Source organism: Ischnura elegans, chromosome 2 (assembly GCF_921293095.1).
Source record: "Ischnura elegans chromosome 2, ioIscEleg1.1, whole genome shotgun sequence".
NCBI lineage: Eukaryota > Metazoa > Arthropoda > Insecta > Odonata > Coenagrionidae > Ischnura > Ischnura elegans.
The window spans coordinates 101,520,552-101,548,157 of NC_060247.1; the positions used below are offsets into that span (position 1 = coordinate 101,520,552).

General features: G+C 40.4%; 1 protein-coding gene across 1 annotated transcript in view; it reads left to right on the top strand.

The window, feature by feature from the left end:
* LOC124154251 (G-protein coupled receptor moody) overlaps positions 1-25,354 on the top strand; it is a 490,152-nt gene extending 464,798 nt beyond the window's left edge. Inside the window, exons 2-4 of the mRNA XM_046527855.1 lie at positions 14,165-14,403; positions 17,267-18,154; positions 20,757-25,354. Of these exons, the coding sequence (XP_046383811.1) occupies positions 14,165-14,403; positions 17,267-18,154; positions 20,757-21,216 (1,587 nt within the window). The 3' untranslated portion in view covers positions 21,217-25,354. The remainder of the gene's footprint in view (positions 1-14,164; positions 14,404-17,266; positions 18,155-20,756) is intronic.
* The last annotated feature ends 2,252 nt before the right edge of the window (positions 25,355-27,606 follow it).

Below are 27,606 nucleotides of genomic sequence, written 5' to 3' on the forward strand. Positions count from 1 at the left end.
TCCAAATAGGTCCAAGTAAATGGTTTAGTGGTTTTATATATCTTGGTTCAATTTTGTTATGAGGTAGGCCTTTTTTCTTTTCAGGTCTTCTCCCGGTTGTACCCTGACATTTCACAGCAACCCTTTGTTATCATAATATTAATGCCTACAATGATCCCTTTCAAATATCTTGCGGTCACGGAGATGAGCCCAAACTTTGTGGTGGTACCTTTCGATATAGGTATCCCGTAACAGCTCACAACAGGCCACGCCTACCACAGTCCAGTATGGATCCAGAAAATTTTCTGCCTAATGAACGTATCTTCCATTACTTCCAAAAATTTTGGCCTCCCTTTCTACTCCCAAGGCATTATGGAAAAAAGCTAAATAAGTGGTATTTCAAAACTCAATAGGACATGTTCCATAAAATATTTATCTAGTAAACGAAGGATTTGGTCAATTGCTGATAGCTTTCGTCTAATGCCTATGCCAATATCTAGGTTGCATCGTGCAGTTGGTGGCTGCGTAGCGCTACACAAAATACTCTGTATCTTTGTTGCGATTTGAGGCCTTTTATCTTGGATGGATTATCATAAGATAGTCTTTTTACTTGCAAGATTTATACTTCGAAACACAGTTTGGTAAATTCTATGATTGACTGAGCTAGGTAAAAATATTTGCAATTTTCTTGTACACTTCTAACAATTAATTCATGCTACTTGGTTGGATTTAATAATTAAAAGCTATATGAGGTTAGGCAAAAGATACTCGGCGTTTTTCTTCCTTCTTTACAGCTGGCGGAACTCGGTTATAATTTTTTCCTTGAATCGTTCCTGATAAATTTTTGTCTCATCTCCAATATTTTAGCTCGGATATTGATGATGAACTGATATTACGGTTTTGTTTTTAAGGTTTCGAAAAATTACTCATTATTTGACTTTTTTGCTCAGAAAATACCCTGTTTCCCTTTCATATTTCCACTCCTTTGGTAGACAAAGGACCTCATTACTTTGGAAAATAAATGATAAATTCATAGTTTTTTTCTCAAAACTAAGTTTTATTTATTGAACGGAGAAGCCAGTGAATTTAAGTAGCTTCAAGTGTTTTCGAGGAAGAACGGACATTTTTCCATTTGGATTGCTCGCGATCGTTACCAATGTGTGCCTTGGTTTTGCCAATTTTCCGCAAAAAACGGTGAAAAGAACCCTTGCTCTACCATGCTACTGAAATTGTGGAGCATGGTGAGGGAAACGCTGACAGTTCCTTTATCTAATCAGACCCGTCGCGCGGTGAAATATATACCTTCCTCTTTACTCCCCTTAAATTGATGGCACAGGATATCCGGGGAGCTTTCTTTCAACCCTGGTATATAGTATTCCAACGGCAACTTATCAATGCTTATGCCGGCTTCAGGCGAAAAATAAATATCAACTCAACCTCTTATCTTGCGCTCGAGGGCATGTTATTTTAACGATGCGCTGCGTTCGTGGGCAAGCATAATAATACGGTGCATCTACGGCTCGTATTTTTGCGATGGGAAGTTTAAATCGTATTCTTTCCCGAACACTGGTTTCGCCTACGTAATAACCTTCCACAAATCTTACATTTTTTAATTTTATCGTATGGCATGGTATTCAGAGAAGGTGACAGACAGCTGAGGTCATTTGCCCCATGAGGGAGGAGTCAAGATGAAAAGGTAGAGAGAAACACGGCATCGCCATTAGCCTGCTCTTAACGAAATGGGGCCACGGCTTAACGTCCCATCCGACGGACGGCGTGCTGTTCATGAAGACCACAAAGCACCCGGGTGGGGATCGAGCAATGCCAGAAAAAAAATCTCCACCACAGCCGGGATTTGAATCTGTACCTACGGGGCGTGAAGCCAACAATATAGCTACCACAAGAACTAGATCTCCTTTTAAATTTTTTATTTCAACTTTGATCCCATCATTTTTGTGGACATGTAGGAACGTGGTGGCCAATTTGGTTAGGGCCTTCGGGTGACCCTCAACAACATTCTCGTGTTTTGAGTCAGAGAACCGACTGCTCTCCCCTGTGGATAGTTTCAAACTGATTTGGCGAGATTTATAAAAGAAATATTCAAGTCAGTCGAGGAAGACGGAAACACTAAGAAACGATATACTCTTCAAGCTGGTGAGTAATTTCCATCCTGGGTAAATACAATGCTTAGAAATACACAGGGGCGGTCTGGGGGGATTTGAGGCCCTCGGCTGGGGCTCTTGATGGGGTCCATCTAACGCGGGTAATCAGGGGTCCTCCCCTGGAAATTTTTGCAATTGCATACCTAGAAATTAATTTTAACTCCTTCCGGTCCAATTTTTTTATCATACGAGCTTCACGGTCGTTTTCCCTTCGTCATCATCGGAATGGCGCTGACCCGCCATTAAGGGTGTATTGCTGGTCGATTTTTTTACTTGCGACGACACAATCAGTGCAACAGTGTACTGTTCGGCTTTACAAAAACTGCGCCGCGCTATTCAAAACAAAAGGTGCGGCATGCTGAGTGCAGGTGTCGTTTTGCTCCACGATAATGCCCGTCCACACACAGCAAATCGAACACAAGACCTTATCACTCCTTTTGGCTGGGAACAATTAAACCACCCTCCATACAGTCCCGATCTAGCGCCGAGCGACTACCATTTGTTTATGCACTTGAAGAAGCATCTGGCGGGTCAGCGCCATTCCGATGATGACGAAGTGAAAACGACCGTGAAGCAGTGGTTGTCTAATCAGGCGGCATGCTTCTTTGACGATGGCATACAAAAGCTGGTCCCAAGATACGATAAATGCCTCAATAGTAATGGGAATTCTGTAGAAAAGTAGAGTAAAGTATGGCCTTTCAAGTGAATAAATTATTTTTGAAAAAAATTTACTTGTTGTTTTTTTATGTCCAAACGGTACTTACTTTAAAAACACGCCTCGTATTATTTTTTTCAAAATAAGTTTTAGGAAAAAAATTTACATGAATGATCGTTGCCCTGTATTGTTCTTATTTTATTTTTCAAAGTAAAAATCCACTTTTTTTAATTGTATCCATGTTCTATCAAAGAGTTTTTTCTTGGAAATTTTTCGATGTTTGTTATCTCTTGAAATAATGTATAATCCCTTGAGCCTTTATATGATCTCAGTGCCTTAAGTTGACGAGCTAAACTTGTCGTTGGATCTGATACCAGCAATAGGCATGTCAAGTCAGCTTCGACGTTGAACCGCAATGTGTTAGTGCTATTTTGGCTCTTAAAAACTAGATAAAATTTATTTTTAAAAAACAACAATTTTGTTAGAAAAAATATTGTTTAAAGTGAGAATTTAACAGCTATTAAAATTTTATAATGCATTTTATATTCCATATTCTAATGTATAGTGAATTTTCTCCATGAAACTGCACTGAAATCTTAAGGAAATCTCTAAAATAACCTTTTCGAATAAATATTTCAAAAAACCATCAGGTTCTCTTTTATCTTCTGGCACCTTTATTTTATCTAATTGTTTAAATAATATTTTACTCTAATTATGCTATAAATAAATCAGCTAATGAAAAAGTAGATTTTTTATAATTGCAATAAGTTTTGGTTCAAGGAGTCTTTCTTATTACACCTGTCATATAGGTACGCTTCACGATAGACGCGAACATTGCGTTGTGAGGGCCCCTAAGCTCGGGGCCCTGGCGATTGCCGACCAGCCAACCTGGCCAGACCGCCCCTGGTAATACCGATATCTTGACAATAGTTAAGTAAATCACCCTTCGTTTAGGTTGTTTGTTTTAATAAATTAATTGCTTTTACATTAGGAAAGGATTAAATCGTGATGATGGAAAAATGCATAATTTTAGTTATGTTACACACTTAAATGAATCATACACCTATCCAGGGTTCAACGAGTAATCGTATTTTCAAGGTTATTATCTTCTTTCATCATCATAATGATTTAAAAATCCCATAAGATGAAACTTGAGCTAATTGTTTTCAAAACATTAAATATTTATCCATTCTTCGTAAAATACTCATAATGCTGGGATGCGCGTCGCATTGTGGATGAGTAGGATGACTTCAGAAAACTAACTAAAGGAATGTCTTTCATTGCTTTAAATTGGTTCTGGGGTGAGATCTTCATATCTTCCATTACCTATCCACAGCTTCTGGTAACTTTCTGATCCTTGAAATCGATTGTAAAAACTGGTAAACCTCTCTCTATTTTTACACCACAGAAATGACAGTTTCTCAAGTGACAGTTACTAGTTCTTCTCGCAGCATTTGAATTTATTTTATGGCTGACTCGATACATAAAGGGCTATCCGAAGTGTTAGGAGGTGTACATATAGTTGTGTGAATACAAAAGGAAAGCTTCCGAAGAACTGCTAAATCTATGAATTGGTTATGAGGTGGTATATTCCTTTCCCTGTTTATCAATGAATCGAAAGCACCCGGTGATGTCCTGATCGTGTAAATGTGTTGGGAAACTTTCTCCATGTTAGAGCTTAACGTAAAAAAAATATATGGATTTATTTGATTTCTTGATCAGCTATTCATCTTTGGGGCAACCTGAAACTTCTAAAATGTTGTTATTCTCTTCTTTTGTACCTCTGTTTTTGGATGAAATAATAAGTATATTCTATTCTTTTTCTGTGAGCGATATATCGATACGCATACACGTAAAACTAAGTAACAGGTAGAGCAATCTTACGTACATGCGATTAAAATAAAATTTGACGTAATCAATATCATTTCCATAGTCAAAACATGTCATTTTCCGTCATAAAAATATAATTCATTGAAATAGAAACTAAAAAGTGTCTAGTCAAATGGCATTTGTCCATATTAATCGGTGCAGGATTTGGGGTAAAACCTATGATAGACTAACTTTATTTTGATTGACTTGCTGTTTGAAGAGTTACTCTAGGATACCTGCGACATGTATAATTCATTCGCGCGCACTAGGTTTCTCTCCATTTCCCCATCCTTACCCTCTGTGCTTCTATCACCCTCTTCCTCTCTTTCTCCCTTTTATGATCCATTTCCTCACCCCTATGCCACGTTGCTTCCTCCACATCACCTCCTCCTCAAACTTCCTTCTGGCTCTCTTACCATTCTGGATCTCTCAGAATGTTTCCTACTCCCGGTCCGGGAAATTACCCAGCTTGTCGTTCTGCTTTCTTACTTCCTATGGATAGTGGAGGGAAATTTTCCCAGGGTTCACAGCGGTACATATTTCACATTGGTCCTAAAGCGGGAAAGGGAGGACGAGAGAGATAGCTCCTGAGAATCCCACACAAAAGGCAAGGCAGTGCGTATTTGCGTACCTTTATTGCCTTTCCTTCTTAGAACATGCACCGTAAAAAGTAGAAGGGCCGTGAATTTTGTTATTTACAGACACCAAGTTTATTTCCATGAATGCTTGGAAAATTTACTTGGCCCGAGAAATTATCCCTATTTCCTGTATCCAATAAACATCTTTATCGCCTTAGAGTTAGATAATTTATTTATTTATGTATTCATTTATTTATTTCAATGCCACCGAAAACAGCTCTATATGGCTTTTACATCCTTTACGCATTTGTAGGAGGAAAGAGTAGATATTCCCCCTCCAAAATTCTAACTGAGAGTAGTTACCTAACTTTGCAAGGCTACTGACAGGAAGTAATCCCTTAAAATCCATTAGATTGTATAAATGAATGGATTTATTCCCTAAAATTTTATAGTCTGTGCCGAGAAAATTTTAATAATAATAATAAATTTTAATCGTGGAGTAGGGAATAAAATAAAATTTCTTTAGGTTATCGGAATGAATTGTCCTATGCCTTTTTCGAATCACTTCAATCACTTGTACTGAGTCCACCGCGGTGAACCGGTCTATGAGATCAACCGGCTTGTCCCTATGCTTTCTAAATCCCCCTAGATGGCGGAGAGAATTTTTCCAAGCAGTAAAAATTTCACAATGGTCCTCAGGAGGGAAGGGAAGTATGAAAGATGTAGTCAGATAGAGTTCCACAAAAGGCTTTGTATGTACGCACATCACCGCTTCCTTTTATTGTAAGAGTATGTGCCGTAAGAAAGAAGAAGAAAACTTATTTATTTCTGCAAGCACCAAGTTTATCTTCTTTATGTCTTGGACCCCCATCTTGACCCGGGAAATAAATATCCCTCGATTCCTTGAAGACAGTAAACAACTTTATCACCTTGCACTTGGATTACCTTATCAATTTACCCAAGAATATCGTATTAAGATACCTTTGCCTAGTACATATAGGAGAAAGTGAAACATTTTCCACTGGCATTTTTACGCAGTCAACTATCGACTTACTTGGTATTATCAGACTTTTCAATCCTACTGACGAGGATTATTTATCCATACAATTACATTGACGAATATATTTCCTCAGTTACCAAATATGTGCGTTAATTGCTTGGTGTTTTTACACCTTCACAAATGGGAGGATAACTTTCACTAGGACTTTTCAAGGAGCGATGATTCTTTTAAACATTCTAAGACAAAGGCAAATATTCCTTTGCAAAAATGCGATAAACTAAAGTTAAAAAGTAATGGAGGAGATAGAAGGCTGATAATGTGAGGAGGCTCTGAGTCTCTAACAGGAAAATATTATTATTTCCGCTGCAATGAAAAAACACAAGTATTGTCTGCATCTGAAAACTTTAAAACCTATTATCACGGAGGTGAAATGGTTCTTTAATTTGGTATTTTTGAAATTCGGTGCGTATTAATAAATTAAAGTTTTCGATAGGTTTGAAGTAAAATATAAAGCATCAAACTTCTTGATGACGATGATGTGGAATTTAATTTCTTATCTATATACCTAAGCAAACATTCTGGTCATCTCTAATGAAAATGTTTGTGATATTTTAGCTCCAAAGATAGTAAATTTATGGGGAACAACGCGATGCACTGCATAAATGCATAGTTTCTAGAACACGAAAAGAAGGAGGCTAAATTCTCTTTCAATGGCCGTATCCTAATCTGACAAACCTTTAGTAGCTAGTATTTGCCTTTGTTGATGTCTTTATCTTCACTAAAACCGAGCGCAGTAAATAAATTCACTAGGCACTTTTATCATTTATTTTTATATACCAGAATATTATTATTAAAACAGAAGTTGAAGCAAGGTGAAATATTTCTTCTGAACTGAGGTGATATTGATTAAAATTTGAGGATAACGAGAGCGGATATCAAAATAAACTTTAAAAGCAGCAATATAAATAATACTTTTACGCCTTCGTTACGTGCGCATGAAAACGAACGTCATTGTTTTGAAAGAAAACAAGGTCGCGGAATTATGTGCAGGGGAGAATGAAGAGAGGTCTGATTTAGCGAAAGCTGAAGAATGGGAGAAAGCTTCTTAGAACAGCGACGAAAGATAAACAGAGCAATATCACGAACAGGGCTTTTTGCGTTATGAAAAAAGTGGGAGGGACCGGTCGGAAAGGCGAGGGGATGAAAGTGGTTTGGGGAGGCCAGACGGGGAAAATTTGTGATTTCCACTTCGATTCCATTTGTCGTTATAATCGCGGCCACATGAAATAAGTTTAACTTTTAAGCCAGTACCCTAAGCGTCCCCGATTCTACCTGAAACTTCTTGGTCAATGCTACTGATTTTCATGCCATTCGATGAGTTTAAGTGTGTGAAATAAAATATTTTTAGCTAGGCTTAGCTCGCTGAATCTCCCTCGTATTATTCTTCGTCGCACACCTTGCGCAATGCCTACTCTTCCAGAAAAATAAATGAAGAGTGTGTTTTTTAAGCCTTCAAACTGCCTATATCGTCATATATCTTCTTCATCTATGAGTCATCTTCTAAAATCTTGCATAAAATTCTCGTATCACGGTTTTTTGTAGACAAACTCCTCCGAAACCCCTGGAACGATTGCTATGAAATTTGGTATGCATGTTCAGTAGGACTTAGAATATGTTAAAAACTATTTTTCATTCTTCTTCAGGGCCCACGAGGCCCTGGGATGGGCCCTGAGTCATTTCCATAAGAAATACATGTAAAGTTCGTTTTTAAGTGACTGCAGACCTTTTTCCTTTTGCATATTTAAATTAGTGATAATGGTCACATTCAGTTGAAACATATGCCATTGGAAAGAAAAAACTATGCAAATTCTTATTCATGCAATCAAATTCTTTTTTCTACGTGATTTTTGGTGAATTTAGAAAAAAAATCCAAAAAAAGCTGAAATTTTAGCGTTATTGGCTTACTGTCCCCTTGAAGACCGTCAGTATTGTTGATGTAGTTTGACATCTCTTCTATCGATACAGTTTGCGATGCCTACGAAGCTGTAAATTATCTTGCAGAGTTTTTCAACTCATTGCATTTGCCAGGCATGTTATAGCACCGTTTACAACTGAAGATTGGATCTCCAGTTATTTTGCTTCGTAATTTGAATCCACCATGGTTGTTCAATGGCACACGATTAGTCATTAAAAATTAACGAAAAACGTTGTTAAAGCCAGCATTTTGAATGGCAAGTTCCAAGGAGAAGATGTATTACTACCACGAATCCCTATTATTCCGATGGATGGACAATAGAATTCAAACGGGTTCATTTTCCAATTAGACTGACATTCGCGATGACAGTCAATAAGTCTCAAGGCCAAATTATGTATGCTTGTGGCTTACATTTTGGGTCCATCGTGTTTTTCACACGGAAAAATATACGTGGCATACTCTTGCGCGGTTAAACCATCCAGTTTGTTTGTGCTGGCTCACGATGGACTCACTAAAAATATCGTACACTCCATTGCACTAAGAGACTGATAATGTTTATTTTTCCAATTGTTTTTTGTAATTTTTAGAGAGATGTAATTTGAAATTAATTGTTTAAGATAATAAAAGTACAATGTATTCAAAACATGAATGTTTAGTGTTTTATTATGATTACAGATCGTCATCGTTCACAACGCTCCATTCCTCTTTAAACCATACATTACATCCCCACACATCTTACAATAAATCAGTTATTTATTATTTGACCACCAAAATATTCACTAGAAATAATTAGGGATGCTCGGATCGGATAATTCGGATCCACATATCCGCGGATATTGCCCTTCATCGGATTCATCGGATCCAAAGTCGCAGAAGACATCGGATCTAGATTCGAAATTTTAAATAATAGCTTCAGTGAATGCAACACCCCATAAGGGTGGAAAGAGTTCCGATTCTGTCTTTGAATACGCCGTCGCATGCGATTCTTGTCCTACTCATGAACTGTTTTATTTGAAAGCACTCGCAGAGGTTACGTAGGAGAATTTCGGCTGTGGAAAATAAAAAAGGCAAAATACGACTGGCATATGGTGTGACTCTTCCCAAGAGATTGAACAATCATCGGGGGAATCTCAGCGTCAGGATTTTGAAAATGCATTTGTACCCGAAAATATCCGATCCGAAAGATCCGGCTCCGAATATCAAGGATCCGATCCGAATCCATATGCGAGAAAAATCCTGGATCCGTCCATCCCTAGAAATAATTTATATGGCAAAACAACGTTTGTCGGCCCAGCTAGTTATTTATATATCTATGAAATAGGATGTCTGTTTGTCTGCCCGCTATGAATTTCCATACGGCAGCACGGATTGTGACCAAAGTTAGTACGTAAGTGCATCTCATGCACCTGCAGCCTGTACTGCGACCTTGCGTTGTTTTGTATTGTGGGCTTTCCATTCATGTGACTCACGCGTCTACTAGAGTCGACTCACGGAAACTGGTTATTACTCTTAAATTCCTGCGCGGAATCGTTCGTTGACTTGTCGGTGACACACACAGAACGGAACACGAAAACCGCGACACAAGTCGACTTGTGTGTTGACGTGCTTAGATGAATGGGAAGCGCTTATTATCGTCTGTTACGTCGCGTCATATAACTTTTGTGGTTGGACATCCTGCCGGGTAGGCACACCTCTTGACACGCTCAAAGGGAAAGCATAACTCAAAGGATTCTACTATTAAATGACTTAGGTGCAAAACTTTTTGTTGGGGTATGCGTTCACGCTACGCTTTGGTCTACGCAGGTACGGGCACAATAACGATCAATTTTGTGGAGTGGGGTATGAGTTGATTCCGTGCGCTGAATACGGAAATCGCTCAATTCCATTGTTTGCTGTTACATACGACGCGACGGTTACATATGTACACCATCATCTTACCTGATTTGTTCCTTTACCTAAAAATCCTGCCATGTGACCATGAATTCCAAGTTTCCCAATTCTCTGGGTGCTATCCTTCCCGAACAACGCCGGTTGGCCTGCTTGTGTGTCATAAAAACTTTATATTTCCTTAATAACCCTTCTGCACTGTGGATGGTGTTAGATATCGCAGGCTAAAATCATATTTTTCATAGCTCAAGGTCTCAAGTTTTTTTTTGTTGTTTTATTGTAAAAAGGAATGAAATGCGAATCTGTTATGTTTTACTAGCTACATTTTTTCCTAGCTATCATCATCAGTTGTCAGTAATCCTAAGATTGGTTCGATGCAGCTCTCCGCTAAATTTTTCAATCAGCTAATCTCTTAACACTCAAATAATATTTTACTAAGCTGATAGTTAATTCGTCATACCCTTCAATTATTAACTTGTGTTATAATGCCACAGTACTATGCAGTAGAGACATTGTGAATCTCGGGTGGATCTCCCTAGAAATACGACGAATCTAATCAAATTAATCAGAGCCCACTTGAGAGGTGCTTGAAAGTTGAAAGTAAACCTGAATGTTTGGGTATAAACTTGGCTCGACATCCCACCTTAACGGTGATGGCGGATTTAGACCTCAAGACGTCGGTATACAAAGAAACTACCACCTGGTGGAAGTCAGTGAAACCTCCCTGCTAATTATACATGTATTTTCATTCCTTCCTCTGGTTTTTAATGGAAGATGTTACATCAGTTTACTAGTCAAAAAGAACAGAGAAAAATAGGTGGAAGAATGGAGAATAGTTCTGTATTGTTTGGTCTGAGTTTTGAATTGCTCAAAAGTGCTCGCAATTGATCTAGCACTCCAGTTACCCATAAAACATTCCTTTATACAATATTTTAGTGCGTTAAAATCTAAGAGCTCTTTACACTATTCGCTTTAATTAGGGCGTGATTTTTTTCTTTTACTCATTTTTCGGCCACCTAAAGTCGCGTGAGAGAAACGCCCAAACCATGTTTTACCTGAGCATTCGTGGTGTTCACTCATTACTTATAACACGTGTGCTCGTGAACCGGACGTTGAGAGCTTGCCAGCGCATTAGCCGGACATAAATTGCATCACATTTGGTCTCCAATACTCTTCCCCATCTAGATAACTGGCATCTTTATTACCCCATAAGACACGGCTCTACTCGAATGGCATTGGACTGAAGGCAAGACAAAAGGTACTTAATGGTATTCGTTTAAATAGTGCCACTCTACCGTTCAAAAGAATGAGCTATTGGGGAAAAACTGATCAGAAAAGAGTAGAATCATTCGAAACGTGGTGCTGGAGGAGGATACTGGAGAGTAAAAGGACGGACGGGTTGAAAGAGGAGGTGGAGTAAACCACTCAGTTATTGGCACTTAATCGATCTTGATGAAGAAAATTAACTCTTGTGACCGTTTTATCACCATTTCAGTTTTTTTAACCTGCCTTGGATCTGAGAGACATATTATTTCAGTTTCCTTTTATTAAGCGCTTTATGTTTTAAATGCTGATATTAACTAAAAATATATAAATATATATATTTTTATAAGTCTACTAATCCCTGCAATTGGCATTCGTTCTCCATTTATCGACTCACAATTTTCCAGTCATACGGATTATTACCAAGTACCAACCCCTGGGGGGACACCAACCAGAGAGCATTCTACCCTATACAGAAAATAGGAGATAAGGTGGATTATGTTGTATTTCCGAATGGAAATAATGGCAATCGTAGAGTATAGGATATTCAAATGAGTGGCTTAATGATTCTTCATTGCTCGAGGCAACAACGATGATGGACATGAACTGCTTCTGCGGAGGGTAGCCGTTTATGTGAGACCAGAGTCCTCTGGATTGCCGGCAATACACTACATAGCAAGGGCATGTTAATTACATGTTTGATACTACGATCACTTTCCTAGGATTAAAAGGACATTTGATCAAAAATTTCGTTTTGAACTAAAATTAATATTGTTTCTAGGGGGAAACTTCCCCCTCCTGCCCCCGCTGGGGACGCCCATGCTGCATAGATGATTCGTACTTCCCTACGAGACACTTCTTACAACCGTATGAGGGAGGAGTGTACAGAGCTACCATTCAGAGGGCTAAGTTTGAGGCGACACTCGCCTGCCGTAGACGTGTTGTTCAAACAATCGTGCAAAATGTTAAGGTAAATATAACGCCTCCGTAAAAGCTGAAACAATTTGATGAAACTTTGGTCGTATATTCTTCAAAAGATGTGCTGTCAATCATCCAAAGAAAGAGAGAATCCCATGTGTCTTTTTTGAGATATTTAACGGTAAAGTTAGGATAGCTTAATAAGGACTCTAATGAAGAAATGTGGTTTTTCGAGCTAGCGACGTAACAGGACGTTGTTGAGACGGCACTTTATAGAAGCAAAGTTTTGCAACAAATCTAAATATGTACGGGAAAGTATTAGTTCATGATAAAACAAGATGGATGTTTACGAAAAACGTCCTGAAACTGGCAAGATCGAATGCTACCAACATCGCAAAACGAAAATCACCACACCGACTTCGCCCAAATTACGCAAATATATTTAGTTTCCCGGATTTTACATACATCTTACATTTCTTTTGTTTATAAATTAATATATTTATTTAGGATTTACCACTGAGATCGCGAACATTTAGTCAAGGTGTGTCGTCAACAGTTCAGTTTGCAAAAGCTCGAAGCAGTGTTGAAACTAGTCGAATTGACTATTGTAGAATAGAATAGAATATTTTTATTATGCTCTAGGTAAAACCTATGAGAGAAAAACATGGAAAATACAGGAAATGTTCCAAATCTTAACAAAGGCATTTTGACAAGTAGTTGATATTTATACAAAAGATGTAAAATATTCAAAACTAATAACACAGAAGTATATGTTTTAACTTAGACAGTAATAAACACACACATACATATACATATTTATGTTGAAATTTTTGTTAACATTACAACTTTAAGATAATAACTCTAATGAGTTTAGGAGACTGAATTGTTGTAAATACCTTTTTAAAAATCATTGTTCACGTTTTTATTATGCTCAGGAGTGAAATTATACTCACATTTCATTTCCAATCAATTTTTCTTTTTAAATAAAATTAATTCCCCAAGGCCGTACTCTTTGCCGGGAAAAGGTAGGGGGTGGGAAGTTGTAAGGCTGACAGTGGGATAATACACGAAAATTAAGGTAAAACACTATGGAACAAAACAATCGCGCAGCTCACTCACTCACTTAGCAGAGACCTACGCGTTAATTTGTTCCTTAGAACAAATCTGCTAAGAGACTGAGTGAGCTGCCCGATTGTTTTGTTTCATAGTGTTTTAGCTTAATTTTTACGTCTATTACCCCACCGGCAGCCTTGTAACTTCCCACCCCCACCACCTTTGCCCAGCAAGGAGTACGGCCTTGGGGAATTTATTTTCTTTCAAAAGAAAACATGATTAGAAATGGAATGTGAGTACAATTTTACACCTCAGCATAGTACAAACGTCAACAATGATTTTTAAAAAGGTATTTACAGTTGTCAATTTATTTTCTTTCAACTGTTCAACGGCCGTAGATCGTTCAATCACCCACATTTTTTCTTTTATTTAAATAAATTCGGAAGTAAGGAAAGAAAGTAATAGGAACATATAATATAAAAAGGACGAGGACAACGGTGCTGTGGTAGATGGAAAAAGCCAGAAATCAGAGGGTAAAAGTTCTATCTGACGGACCCGAACCCAGAACCTCCCGGTTGCCGGCCGGATGCTCTAACCAGTAGCGCTACCCGGAAGCTTAGATATACCATGATTTCGGCGGGGGTTTATACAAAGAAAACTCTCTTTGCTTTGGCCCACAAGAGTAACATAGATTTTCTTTTATTTAAATGTATGTATGTATGTATGTATGTATCTCTTTTGCGTAAATTTTTACATAGCCCGAATACATTTGACTTAAGCCGATGCCTACCTTAATTAATTGTCATTGATCATTGCACATTGCAGGTGCGCAACGCCACGGCCGTGTTCATCATCAACCTGAGTGTGTCGGACCTCATGTTCTGCTGTTTCAACCTTCCGCTGGCGGCGTCCACCTTCTGGCAGAGGGCTTGGCGCCACGGAGCCGTGCTCTGCGTGCTCTTCCCTCTGCTGCGATACGGCCTCGTCGCCGTCTCCCTCTTCACCGTGCTCGCCATCACCATCAACCGATACGTCATGATCGGACACCCGCGCCTCTACCCAAAGTGAGTGCCTTCAACGATACTCTATTTTAATAATTTGGGAATGATGAAGAAGGTTGACTCAAGACTGCATGAGTCAAGTTGTCTATTGAAGTCATGATTTGTGTGGGTAGTTAATCGAGTAAAACTAATCGGATCACTTATAACGATTACTTTTGCAGTAATTTGTACTTGTTACGATTATCTGTTACGAAATGTAATTTTTTACTAGTAATAGGGTGGTTTCCTATTATTTCTTTATTTCCTAAATCGAAAGATTATTCCTCTTGGAGTACGTATTTCACGCTTTTAGATTTATAAATGGCGATATCTATTTTTCGCGATTAAATGAAAAGTGAAAATTTTCAAGCGCGCGAAAAAGCGACCTTTGTGATTATGTAAACCTTTCGCGCCCAGACTAGAAGTACATCAGGAAATCAGCCGAAGGAATAAGAGTTAAGTCTTCTCTCAATTCTTTTTTTCTTAATGTTCATGTAACGAAACATTTCTCGTGTGCAATTAGATTCACTAATGAAGCTCAATAGTGAAGACGGGTTTTGAAAATAGCTTTCGCGCTATTACAAGAAATATGTCAGAAAATCAGGCCGGCGAAATGAGAGTGATGCCTTTCAAAATTATTGATTATTGGAGAGTCGTGTAACGTAAATTTCTCGTGTGCAATTTGGTGTACTAACGAATCTCAATAATTAGAGAGGTTTTTAAAAAATAGCCGCTATTAAGTACGCCGTTGATGGACACCAGAAACCTTCCAGCACTCTCAGTCCATCTACGCTTATTCGATCACGATGTTTGACCTGGATCGCCGTGGCTTTTCTGCCAAGTCACTAGGCAGCGAAGAGGATGATCTGGGAGAACTTTTGTGACACTATTCACGCCAGCAGATCTTTAATAAATTGAATCCCGCCCTCGCCGCGTCCGCTGAAGTCGTAAACTTCGGGAAATGCGGTCACCCGCCATCTTCGCGAGGAGTTTAACGGGATGCACTGGCATATCGCCGTTTTGAGGGCTTCAGCCATTCCGTCGCACCGTGGCTTAGTTTTTTTTTACGACCGTCGAAGATGATAAAGGTGGGTCGCAAATTTCTGCTTCTTTTGCTGCTCCAAACGTCTAATAAATTTCCCGCGAAATTGACCTATTCAGTCAGCTCATCTTTCTCCGCACTCTGCTGCTCGCTCGTCTAATTCGCCTTTAAATGAAACCGTCTTTGTGTCACACTTTACGATCGCTTGAGTGAATTAGGGGAGTGAAATGAGAGCTTGAATAATCTGTGAATAATTTTTTTGGTTTATGCTCCTTATAACTGAGCTCACAGCAGCCATTTTCACCCATTCAGGGTTACTTCAGTTGTTAAAAAAATAATTATCAATTCTTACTTTTTGCTGTTTTTTTATCGTGACACAATGCTATACGGCGCTTTTATAGATTGAATTTCTTTGGTAACAATGAGTTACAGCTTTGCTCCGTTAATACTTTTTTAATTGAAAAAATCTTTTTTATCGCTGTCGCAGGGGATTCTTTTAGTACATTAGTATAAACAGTAAAGAAAGCTAAGGTTATGATACTATGACAAGCACCTTATAGTTTCCACCAGATCGCACTAAAACTGCGTATACCAATAGACAACTAAATTTTAAGGGACACATATCTTTGGTCAAGCGTCCGATGGGCCGTAGATTTCGAGATTTTATCGATAGGAGGTGCAAGTAAAACTCCAGTATATTATGCAACCAGTTATACAAAAATACCGCAATATCACGTCATTATAATCCCGCTCACTTTAAGAAGGGCGCGTAAGAGGATATATTATTACTTTTGAGGTGTCGTCGTTTCGCGGGTTGCGTAGATCTAGGATATTTGTTAAATTCTGTCTGTAATATGTTGAAGACTAAGGTCCTCGGGACGCTTAAGCAAAAATGTGTTCTTCTTTTTCCCATTTTTATCACACTGCTAAGTTTGAAAGCGATCTGTTGGGTGGCATCAGGGTACCTTTCCTGTAAGTATTTTCTCAGGTGCAAAATTTTTGTATTTTATTTACTGAAAAAGGCCTGCTCTCTGTACCCTGACGGCGTTTAGATAATAACACTAGTTTTAAACGAGTTACAGGTTTATAAATAACATTAAATATGACCACAATGATTCGTCCTCTTAGTTTATACATTCATCTAATTATTGTTGAAGATGGGTCAATATTTTTTTGAAGGCCAATCCTCTTTCCGACGTTTAGCAAACTTAATCGTTGCATCTTCAGGAATGTTTGCAAGTTTTATGCTGTTATCATTCATCATAAATGAACAAAATTAAAAAGCAATCAGTAAAATTGAACGATTACCTTGAGAATCTTTTCTAATGAACCTCCTGTGACTCAAATGGTCCTATTATTTATTATTTCGAAAGATTGCCTAGTTTCCAGTGGAATTAGGGGAGAAGAAATAATTTTTGATGCGTAAAATTTCGAAGCCTGATGAGTGAACGGCTGTAAAATATATATATGTATTGTCGTGAGAAAAAAATTCCCGTGCAACGGGAATGGAACCACGGACCTATGGCTTTCCGGGCCACTGCGCAGACCACTATCGCTATCTGAATTCCCATGGTAATGAAAAGGTCCGTGGTTCCATTCCGGGGGCACGAGAATTTTTTCTCATGCCAATTTATGATTAAGTTATTGGTGATTTATCAGTGTCATTCTTCATCAGAATTTCTTTTTGTATTTTTCTTTGGTATCCGAATGCGTTCTTTGTGTCTTAATATTTTAAAACTTAATGTAATTTTATTATAAATATGATTTGTATTTTTTATTAGAAGGTCTACAAAAATTCACCCATAATCATCACGCAATATGTTAATAATTGGATTTTTGCCGCAGGCTTTACAAGAGGCGCCCTTTGGCCCTGATGGTGGCCAGCACGTGGATCTGCGGCTTCGGCGCTCTGATCCCCACGCTGCTCGGCGAGTGGGGTCGCTTCGGCATCGACCCCCACATCGGATCCTGCTCCATCCTGCCAGACGAGCACGACCGCTCCCCCAAAGAGTTCCTCTTCATCGTGGCCTTCCTCATCCCCTGCCTCGCCATCGCCGTCTGCTACGCACGAATCTTCTACATCGTACGGAAGACGGCCCTCAAGTCGAGGGCCCGCAACAACGGCCGCGGAGCCGGGGCTCCGACGCCCAGGGGGGCGTGGACTGGTGAGAGGCCCTCTGCCCCCAAGGTCTCCCTACCGCCGCCGACGGGCGGGGAGGAGACCAAGACTTCCTCCGGAGTGGTCGCGGTGGCCAGCGGGAACGGAGGAGTCATGGATGCGCACTCCAGCGAGGACTCCGCCCTTGGGTTGTCCGCCAGAATGGAGAACGGGGGTGCGGGCGACGGCAGCGTGGCGGCGACCTCCCCCACGACTCCCGAGGTTTCCAGGGCGTCCCACAAGGCTCCACCGTCCCCGGCCGCTTTTCTCCGGCCGCCTTCCCGTCCCCTGCGTCGCCGTAAGCAGGACGGGGACGGCCTCGAAGAGGAACGGTCGCTCTCCGGCGTAGCGGACGGGAGGACCACCGCACTGGCCCAGCCGGAGGACGACCTCGGAACGGACGACACGGAGGCGTCCTGCGCACTGCCGGGCACCGCGACGCCGACCTCCTCCGGGGCCGCGTCACCCGCGACCTCGTACAACCGGAGGCGTCGCCGGGATCGCCTCCCCTCGGCGGTCACTGTGAACTCTGCCCTTTCCCACGTAGCGGCTGTGTTCGGTCGGGGACCATCCAGGTAGGGGTTTATAACATATTCGTTCATTGTCTGTGAGATATCTCACATCGTGAGGTTAAAGAGGTAAGCACTCGAATCTTCGAACCAACCTCATTTCATGTCTATGAAGGTTATTCCATTTCAGGGTGCTTCGTTAATCTAATAATTTGAACCTGTCATTTCATCATAGGAACTAGCTGTACCTACTACTGTAAGTGATTTTAGCGGTCGATGCTTTTTACATCTCCATTATAACGGATAAGTAACGGAATATTTGAAATTCCATTCAGTGTGTTTATATTTAATTGGAGTCTTGAATGATTTATTAATAATTATGTTGTTTCAATATGTACATTTTCATTACTTTTATGTTGTCATAGTACTCTAGACAACAATGTGTAATCAGATCTTGAGAATTACACAGAAATGGGATGGTTTATTCAGGGTGAAGGAAAATTACGTTACGAAAGTTTTACCTTGGATGGCTTATGCCAATAGGAACCAATATTATTAATGATATTTAGGTCGAAAGCGCACCATTTTCAAACTACGAAACCTTTGAGCCAAGTTTTTCCATTGGCCGCGAGTTTGCCCACTTGCCGGATGCCCTAGATACATCGCGATCTCCGGCAGGCAAAGAATTCGAAGTCATGAGTTGTCCAGAGCATCCGGCAAGAGAACGAACTCGCGGCCAATCGGAGCGCTTGGCTCAAAGTTTTTGCTGTTCAAAAATGGTGCGTTTTCGACCTAAACATCATTAGTAATTTTGGTTTCTATGGCAACAGCTTTCGAAGGTTAAAATTTCGCGACACAATTTTTCTCCACCCTGTGTACTGATATTTCCGAGCAATGAATTTCAATTGTCACTCATCACTGGAAGTAATATTTGACTCATTACTTGGAATCCTAAGGCTTACAACCGTTCCACCTCATCCCAGCTTTGGCAATCATCATTGGAGAACCAATAAAATAACGATGATTTAAAAACGCTTTCATAAAAATAGTACATTCCGATTAATTCGGACACGTATGGACCGATAAATTTATCCGAAGCATTCCTTAAATACATGGACGTTGAAAGATTAACCAGAAGGGACTTTGAGGATAAAAAATGCATTTATTATTCCATCTATTATTTAAACTATAAGTATTTAAAAAATACTAACATTATGAACAATTCTCAAAAATTCTCCTGAGAGCATGTTGAAATTATACGTATTTCTATCAGCCTCCACGCATCGGTCGTCAGACTACGCACTGGACTCCGATTCTGAACGTTCTCCCTCTCCTCCAACTTGTGTTTATTGCTTAAGCAGCGATACGAGAGGCGAAGGATGGAGGAGGATAATTTTGCTCTGGATTAGCTCAATGAGGAAGGAGAACGTACAAAATCGATTTTGCGTGGTGAAAATATTTGCATATCTTCCAATAAGTAATGGGGAAAACCCACCGATATGTAAAAAAAACATGTATGCAAGAGAAAATGCGCTGTATGTCATTCACTGCAGTTAATACTGATCTATTTGTTTATGTATTCTCACATATCTCTCTGTGAAATGGCTTTTTGCCTCAATTATCACGATAAAACTAAAATGAATTCCATAATAATTATTGATAAAACTAATATTTTACAAATTTTAATTTTACGTACTTACCTATAAGTTTTGCACAAAATTATATTGAAATCCGTGATTCCTGAGCGGAGAACTTCTCTGTAATTACATGGTATCACTTGACATGGTAGGACCTATGACTAGTGCTGAAAGAAGTACAGGAATTGACCACAACGGAGAGGTCATCTGCTATCTGCGCCATGGAGGTGTAGTGTGCCAATAATGAGCGGCCATTTTTAGTTTGGTTTAACTCCTATTTATAAATAATTTCAGTAATTTTCAGTCTTGACGGAGATATATAAATGGTAAATCTCTGTGACTTGTTGTCCAATCCCCAGGCACAATAGACAATATTGTTACAAGTTTGTTGCTTAAGCTGTAGCTGGATTTCCGAAACTTCACCAAGGGAGGTGAAATCGCGATAAAGGTTTCTCTCTCATCATTTGGTATTAAGGATTATATTTCTTCTCAAATATAACTTTCACATACGAATTTCGGAAAATATTTTTTACCTCCCATAAATTACTCTACTTAAGTGAGAATACCATGTATATATATAGACGTATTATATTTGACTGAACATTATGTGGGAATGCTTAGAGTGCAGCTTAACATGGATATTTATTTTCCATTGATGCTTTATTTCAGTTGAACTCCTATGTATACTTAATCTCAATTAGTCACTTTTTGTCGGAAAGATCTAACGGGTAAACCTCTGGGTATTTATTTTTCAATCCCCGGGTATTTATTGTCCAATCTGGACCTGCATTGTCCAATTCCACAGTAAGCAATTGAATCCTCGTTTCAATTGTTGTTAATGGAAAATAAATATCCATATTAAGCTACACAGAATGCATTCGAAAATATTTTTTATCATTTCATCGCTTCTGTGAGGCATGTGTATACGGTCTAGTTTCATAATGATATTCAGAGGCGTCTTATTTACCTGTTGGTCACAAACGGTATACCGTGTGAGAGTACCTACCTTCAACCCGCATCCATACTTGCAGGGGCGCGGACTCGGAGTGCGGCCACGGAGACGGAGCGTCCACCACGGGCATGCAGCCCGGGAAGATGACGGCCAAGGACCGCAGGCTGCTGAAGATGATCCTCGTCATCTTCGCCTCGTTCGTCATCTGCTACCTGCCCATAACCATCACCAAGACCTTCCGCAGCTTCGACATGCCAGTGCTCAACATCTTCGGATACATCTTCATATACCTCACGACCTGCATCAACCCGATCATCTACGTGGTCATGAGTTCTGAGTACCGCCAGGCCTACAAGAACCTTCTGATGTGCCGGAAAGAATGGGATCACCACGGAGGCGGCGGAGGAGGAGGTGGCCAACCCAACTCGAGGCAGATGCACCGGCTGTCGGTGCCCAGGGGAGCCGGCGGCGACGCGATGGCCGAGGGCCGCATGGACCTGTCGGCGAGCGGCGGTCGCAGCGTGTCGCAGCGGGCATGACGCCGGCCGCGGCGCCCCTGGCGCCAGACGCCGTCCTCGTCGTCTTCAGGATGTTCGGTGGCGGTGCCTCCGTCTTCCTCTTCCTCCTCCTCGGGAGCCCGGCGATCCCGGTCGCCCCCGCCGACGCTGTCCGAGCGAGCGGAGGAGCGGTTGTGCGGGGGTCAGCCCCTCTCGGACCCGGACTAAGTTCCTCCTCTTCCTCCTCCTCCTACTTCATCATCGCCAAAGACTTCGTTCCTTTCGCACCCCTCACCATGGCGCTCTCTATACGTACAATTAAAAGTACGAGCGCGCTGGGGCGCTCGTGAGTAAGCCGAGGTGTGGTCTCCAGAATAAAGCGTATCCGTATCGGTGCGCTCAAATGAAAACGTGACTGCAAAAGACTCATCGCTAAAGACTCGTTCCTTTCACGCCCCTCACCATAGCGCTCTCTATACGGACAATTAAAAGTATCTGTACGCAGGGGCGCTCGTAAGTAGGCCGAGGGGTGGTCTCTAGAATGAAGCGTATCTATATCGGTGCGCACCGATAAAAAACGTGACTGCAAAAAACAGTTCTTCAGAATTGGCAGTTTTTCGATCGCCAAAGATACGTTCCACTCACCTATCACTTCTAAGCTCTCCTTGTAAACTGTATCTAAGCATTGTAGCGCTAGAAATTAATCATAACTTCTTGAAGTGGTCTCTAAAATTAAGGTTTTCTGTATTGGTACGCTCCAGTGAAAACGGGACTGCAAAATACATTACTCCAGGATTCCTAGCTGTTCACATTTTGTCTCTTTGCGAATTCAAAAATCATCGTCTTGGCAAGTAATCTATCGGTTAAGGTAGACTTTAATGGGACGTTTTCCATCAACTCGCCAAGTATTGGTTCCTCTCACTCTTCTCTAGTGGGGTTCTAACGTATTTGTACCTTATCGGTGAGGTGTGATCGTATCTGTGTTGGCATCCTCGTACATGAACGCTACTATAAAAAACCTGTCATCCAACATTCGTGGTTGCCCACCTAAATATGATTTCAATGCTTTGACTAATTAGCAGAGACACAGTTTCAGTCGCACACTTGGGTTGGTAGGAACAAGTCACGTGTTGGACTGGAGAGGGAGTTTGCGAATGTCTTCTTCAATAATGTTTCCTTGTTAGAGCTATAATTTTAGCTTTTTCTCAGGCTGTCCACTGTATTTAACTTTCACGGAGTAAATTAAGGCATCCTGTCTTCACTCCAGAATACTCAGTGTCAATGATTTGTTCAATTTTTTTGGGATAGCGAATAAAATTGGTGTACGGATTGACTGAGGCAACTGCCTTACCTTGGCCGCACTTGAATCACGGATATAGTTATGACTACAAAAAATGTAACATGGTGTCGGATAACTGCGAGAAATATTGAGTACAGTATAGCGGTTCATAAGATTGATATCTTAAACCATGAATACTGGAGAACTGGGTTTTTGTTATCACGTTTTCTGTTGGGTCACACCAATGCAGATACGCTATTGCTGAGACCACTCTGGGAAGATGTGATAAAGCTCGAGCGCTGCTTCACGGATGCGTCAAAGTCCATTGAGTGTGTCGTTTCCATTTTGCCTATGCCAATTTTTTCCCCTCAATCTCGTGGCGTGAGTGATCGAACCTGGTCCGTGGATTTCAAATGCCCTGGCGGACGTTTTTATCGTTGCATTTGTGGGAAGGCGGTGACCCTGCTAGTGCGAGTCAATTATAAATTCATAATTAGCTCAGGCCTGACGCCCAAACAGTGGACGGATAGTGCCAGTGAAGGAAACCAAAGTGTCGTCGACGCTCTGCCTGCCTTGCGATCCTGAAACAGTCGTAAGGACTTTGTAGACTGTTCAGGAATTCTCGACGGTGTTTAAGCTCCCGCTGAATTCTATGCAATGGAATGGCGACATCCGGTCCAGAGAGTGAAGCGTTCCAAAACCAGCCATCCTACTTACGACGTCGCAGTATATCGACACAGATGTATCACACTGGGTGACGCTAGTTTAGTGTTAAACTGTGGGTGACAGGGACTACCCTTCAAAAAAAGGAGGGTATGAGAGTCGCCTCCCGAAAATTTTATTTTTTTAAGTAAGTGTTAAAATTTTACCTTGCTAGAGTATTTTTTCGCAACAAATTAATTGCTGAAATCCATATCTATTCTGGACCATCAATGGGAATCACTCGATCATATTATTTTATGGTGGTAAAATACAAGGGCAGGTAGTTTTTAGAGACAACTACTGGCCCGGGTCACCCAATGAGTCACTCCAATAATTAGGCAACCATGAGAATTTGAAACTATTTGGTATTAAACACGTGGCTCTCTTTACTTTTTAATTAGTATGATAAATCGCTGGACGCATTATTTTGTTCGCTTCAAAATGCAAATCTCAAAATGCTCACCCTCTCTCTCTTTCTTTCGATTACACCACGTTTCTTTAATATCGTAATGCTCATGGACCTTTCCTACTTGGCCGATGCGCCCTCAGTTTGTCCCTCGCGCTACATACGGAAATCGTCAGTCCATTGCACAGAGCTCAGCAGTAGCAGCCGATGTGATATACTCATGTCGTGTTATATGCGAGGTAATTGTGTGATTTCGAAAACTTCGGTAAGTTTCCGATCGTTCAAAAACTTCACCTGTGTGAGTGATTTCCTTCGTGGATATTTTGGTCGGCCACACGGAAGCTCGCCCATCAGTGGGAAGACTTATCGCCGACAGAAGGCCGAAATTATTCCATTGTTCTCCTAACTCACAGAGTGCAAAAAAGACGTCCTCAACGGTCCGTTAGACGTCTTCAGCTTCGTCGTCTCTCTATCGGGAGACATGAGATATGCGATTCTCTCGACCTGCCTCAGCCAATTGCTTCCCGATCAAAAGAAGGCTGTGATGTGTGCAACAGTGTGGGGGTGGTGATATATATTTCTCCCAATGTTGTTTTGCATGCATGGGCATCTTTCTCACTCCCACGAAAGACAAGGGACATTAGCCACTGGAAGCCAGTGGAAACGTTGCTGTGATGGCCGTTCGAACTTCGGAACAAAAGGAAGAAAAAGTTCCTGGATATATGCTCGTTCTCCCTATCCAAAAGAGGTGAATTTATATACTAGTCCCCACCAAAACCTTACCCCTCTCCCCGGAACTTAAATTTCTGAAGAGACTTTTTTGAACGATATTTTTTTAGTTCCTAGTGAGGCGGATAAATCGCCCTCCAGAATCGAACTTAAGCTTTTCTAAGTAGGCGTTTGTTTACTCATGGATGCCTTTTGTTAGGCCTCCGTTAGTGGAACAAGCATTCTGCTGCTCTATTTCTCCATTTCTATATTTCTTAGTATACTCATGAATCGTCATTTCCCACTTACGATTGGTGCCGTTTCTTGCTGTCGCTAAGATCTCCGTAGCCTTGTCACTTTCGCTACCTTCCATTTTAAATATCCATCAGCTCGGAATAAAAAAGACTGAAAACTCAACCGCAAGAGCTTTTGTTCTACACTTTCACCAAGTTGTCAACGAGTCTGTTTCATGTATCTTCTAATATGTAAAGTTGTACCGAGTTTACAGGACTTAAAGCACACTTCCCTTGGTCATCTATAAGGCCTTTCATGGAAAATTTTGGAACCATAAATTCAATCTTTCAAGCCTACAAATAGTTTTTCCGACCTTATGAAAAGAAACCTAAAATTGGTAATGATGTGTTCACATAATAGTAAACACCCTAATTAGAACCTTCATTTCATTGTCAGACTTTTCTGATAAATTCATGAATTTCATTTCTTTTTCAAATATTAATATGCATTTAGTAAAGCTCTTCGTCGAAAAAATGCATGTACTGAGAAATATCCCCAAGGTCCAATTTGAATTACCGCGTGATTTCTCGTAAAAGCAGACAACTTTCGATGCTTTCAACGTTCCTTTTACAAGTTCTAGCAGCCAGCTTGGATCACTTTCCCATTGAATTATGATTTTGAGGCTCACCTTGCCAAAGTTTGTTTACCAAATATTATCGCGCGTATAGGATATGCCATTGAAGGTGTTGAAGTGATTTCAACACCTTATAGTGATAAAATTACCTACGGACGTTGGTGTATTACGTCTTGTATGTGACTTTGAATAATTGAATAAATAATTTTTTTCTCTACATTTGTCACCTGTCTGTAAGCGGTGTGTCTTACTGTTTTCCACAGCTCTCCTGAGATTCATCACTCTTACATATGTATTGCATGGATGGTTGCATAGGCATAACTGTGATAAGAGGAAAAAGTTTTATATCCAGCAGCCTTCTAATACAGGAAGGAGATGACGTTTCCTTTCATGGGTGAGTAGAGGTATGAGCGTATCTCTGATTAATAGGATCAACGTCGCATCTGTGGCGGCTGGTGGTAATTTAACCAGGGTGTACATTAGAGCAGACATACGATGATTTACTTATATTATGCTAATACTAATCCTTGAGTCTCATATATCGTCGTAATAGAATACATAGCATGCAATACATATCACTAGTATATTTGGTATGTGTGAACGCACGCTGGTTCTGACGTCATCTTTACGCTGGTTGACATTGATGGCAGCGTGAACGGGGCATGAGGGAGTAGTGTAGAGAACTGCAATCCGGATGACTCGGAGAAGGATTCGGATCCTGGGCGCAGGTAGTGTAGGTTGCAGCTACACTACCTGCGAGTTACCCTCCTAATATGCGCGTGCGCACTCGCGTCGTTATGGGTCTGCTCCCAACACCCGTATGAGCAGTGCGCGCCCCCCGCTTACCACGTCCGTCCCGCTCGAGCACCCACTACAATAGCGATCGCATAGACCGAATTTACGACCGGCGCGATGCCACGGGATCGCACTCTTGTAGAGCGGTGAATTCGCGAAAAAGATAGCAGTAGCGTTTGGAGCTTCATATCCCATCCATGTGTGGACAGAATTTTTATCTTCCTCTTTGCAAAGGAATACATGGTTTTCTTCTATAATTCATTCATCTTTGGGTGTGCACTTGCTATTATGCGTATATGCACGCGCCGCCACTGCGCCGCATACAGTAGCATCAAATTTCTCCAATCGTCATACAGACAGGTTTTAAGGGTTACAACAGTGTGACTTGTTATTCTATAGTACACATTCGAACAAATTTTAACACAAAGTCAGGAATGCATTGTCCTGGAGTAACAATTCTCTTTTATGATGCAGTTAATCCAAATTATTATTTCAACGAATAAAATGAAGCTAGAGCCACATTCCAAAATTTAGTTTTCCTGTCCTTAGTCAATAGCTTTTCTGAAATATCTTTCTCTACTCATTCAGTTTTTATTGGTATTACAACAGGGTAAAAATAAGACAAACGATGCAAATATGTAGCACCCAAACTCTGTTTCTGATCCCTGTAGGCTCTGCTCACAGCAATTACTCGCAACTGGTTAACCCGTGCGAAAATTTCGCGCATTCACGCTATCACAGTCTAATGTGACGCTATCAAGGAGTAAGTACGTTAAGGAAACGGTGTAATTAGGTTTTAAATAGAGAATTAGGTGTATCATGAAGTACTTTCTTTATACTTGTTTTCTTAAAAAATATACAGAATAATGAATACAACACAGGGAAGAGAGTTTGGTACCAGTAGGAAAAATGATGACGTCTGTTACTGAATAATTGCGGGCAGTTTAAAATGCTTCCCGAAAGACAATATTAAAAGTGCGCACTGACAACTTTTTCAAAGCAACTATTTGGTTGCTAAAAATCCACGTGGCCGGCAACAGTTTACTCACCCGGACGCAATTACTTACAATTGTATTGTAAATTACAGCGTACAATTTATTTATTGTAGTTGCGGCAACTAAAAAGTCGCCCGTGCGCGAGGCTACACTCATTGACGTGTTTGATTGGAACTTCCACAAAGAAACTTGCAAAGGAATACATAGTTTTCTTCTATAATGCATTTAGTTGATTTGTAAAAGTTGCCAGTGCGCGGTGGTCCTAACACAAACATAAATATCACGGAAAGTGCGACCTCTAGAAAATGCTACGTACAACTCGTCCATGCGAAAACACGGGTTCTGGCAAATATAATCCGGTTCTCTGCCCTGTGCTTTATTAATTGTCATTGCAAATGTCACTTCGCTTGGGAATTGTTTTCTTGTCATTTGGAAAGGCATGGTCAGATTTTTTAAGTTAATTATTTTAAAAAATGTGCGGAGTCAATATGCCTCGAGCGAGTAATTGGAATGGAAAAATCGAAACTTTTAAGTCAAATTAATAGCTAAGTAGTGAAATTTGAGATATTTACATTGTATTTTTCTTCAGAAACTGGTGATTCGCTTATAAATGTAGGTGCAGTAATAACGGAGCATATACGAAATGATAAAAAAAGACCTTTATGTAATAATACATGTG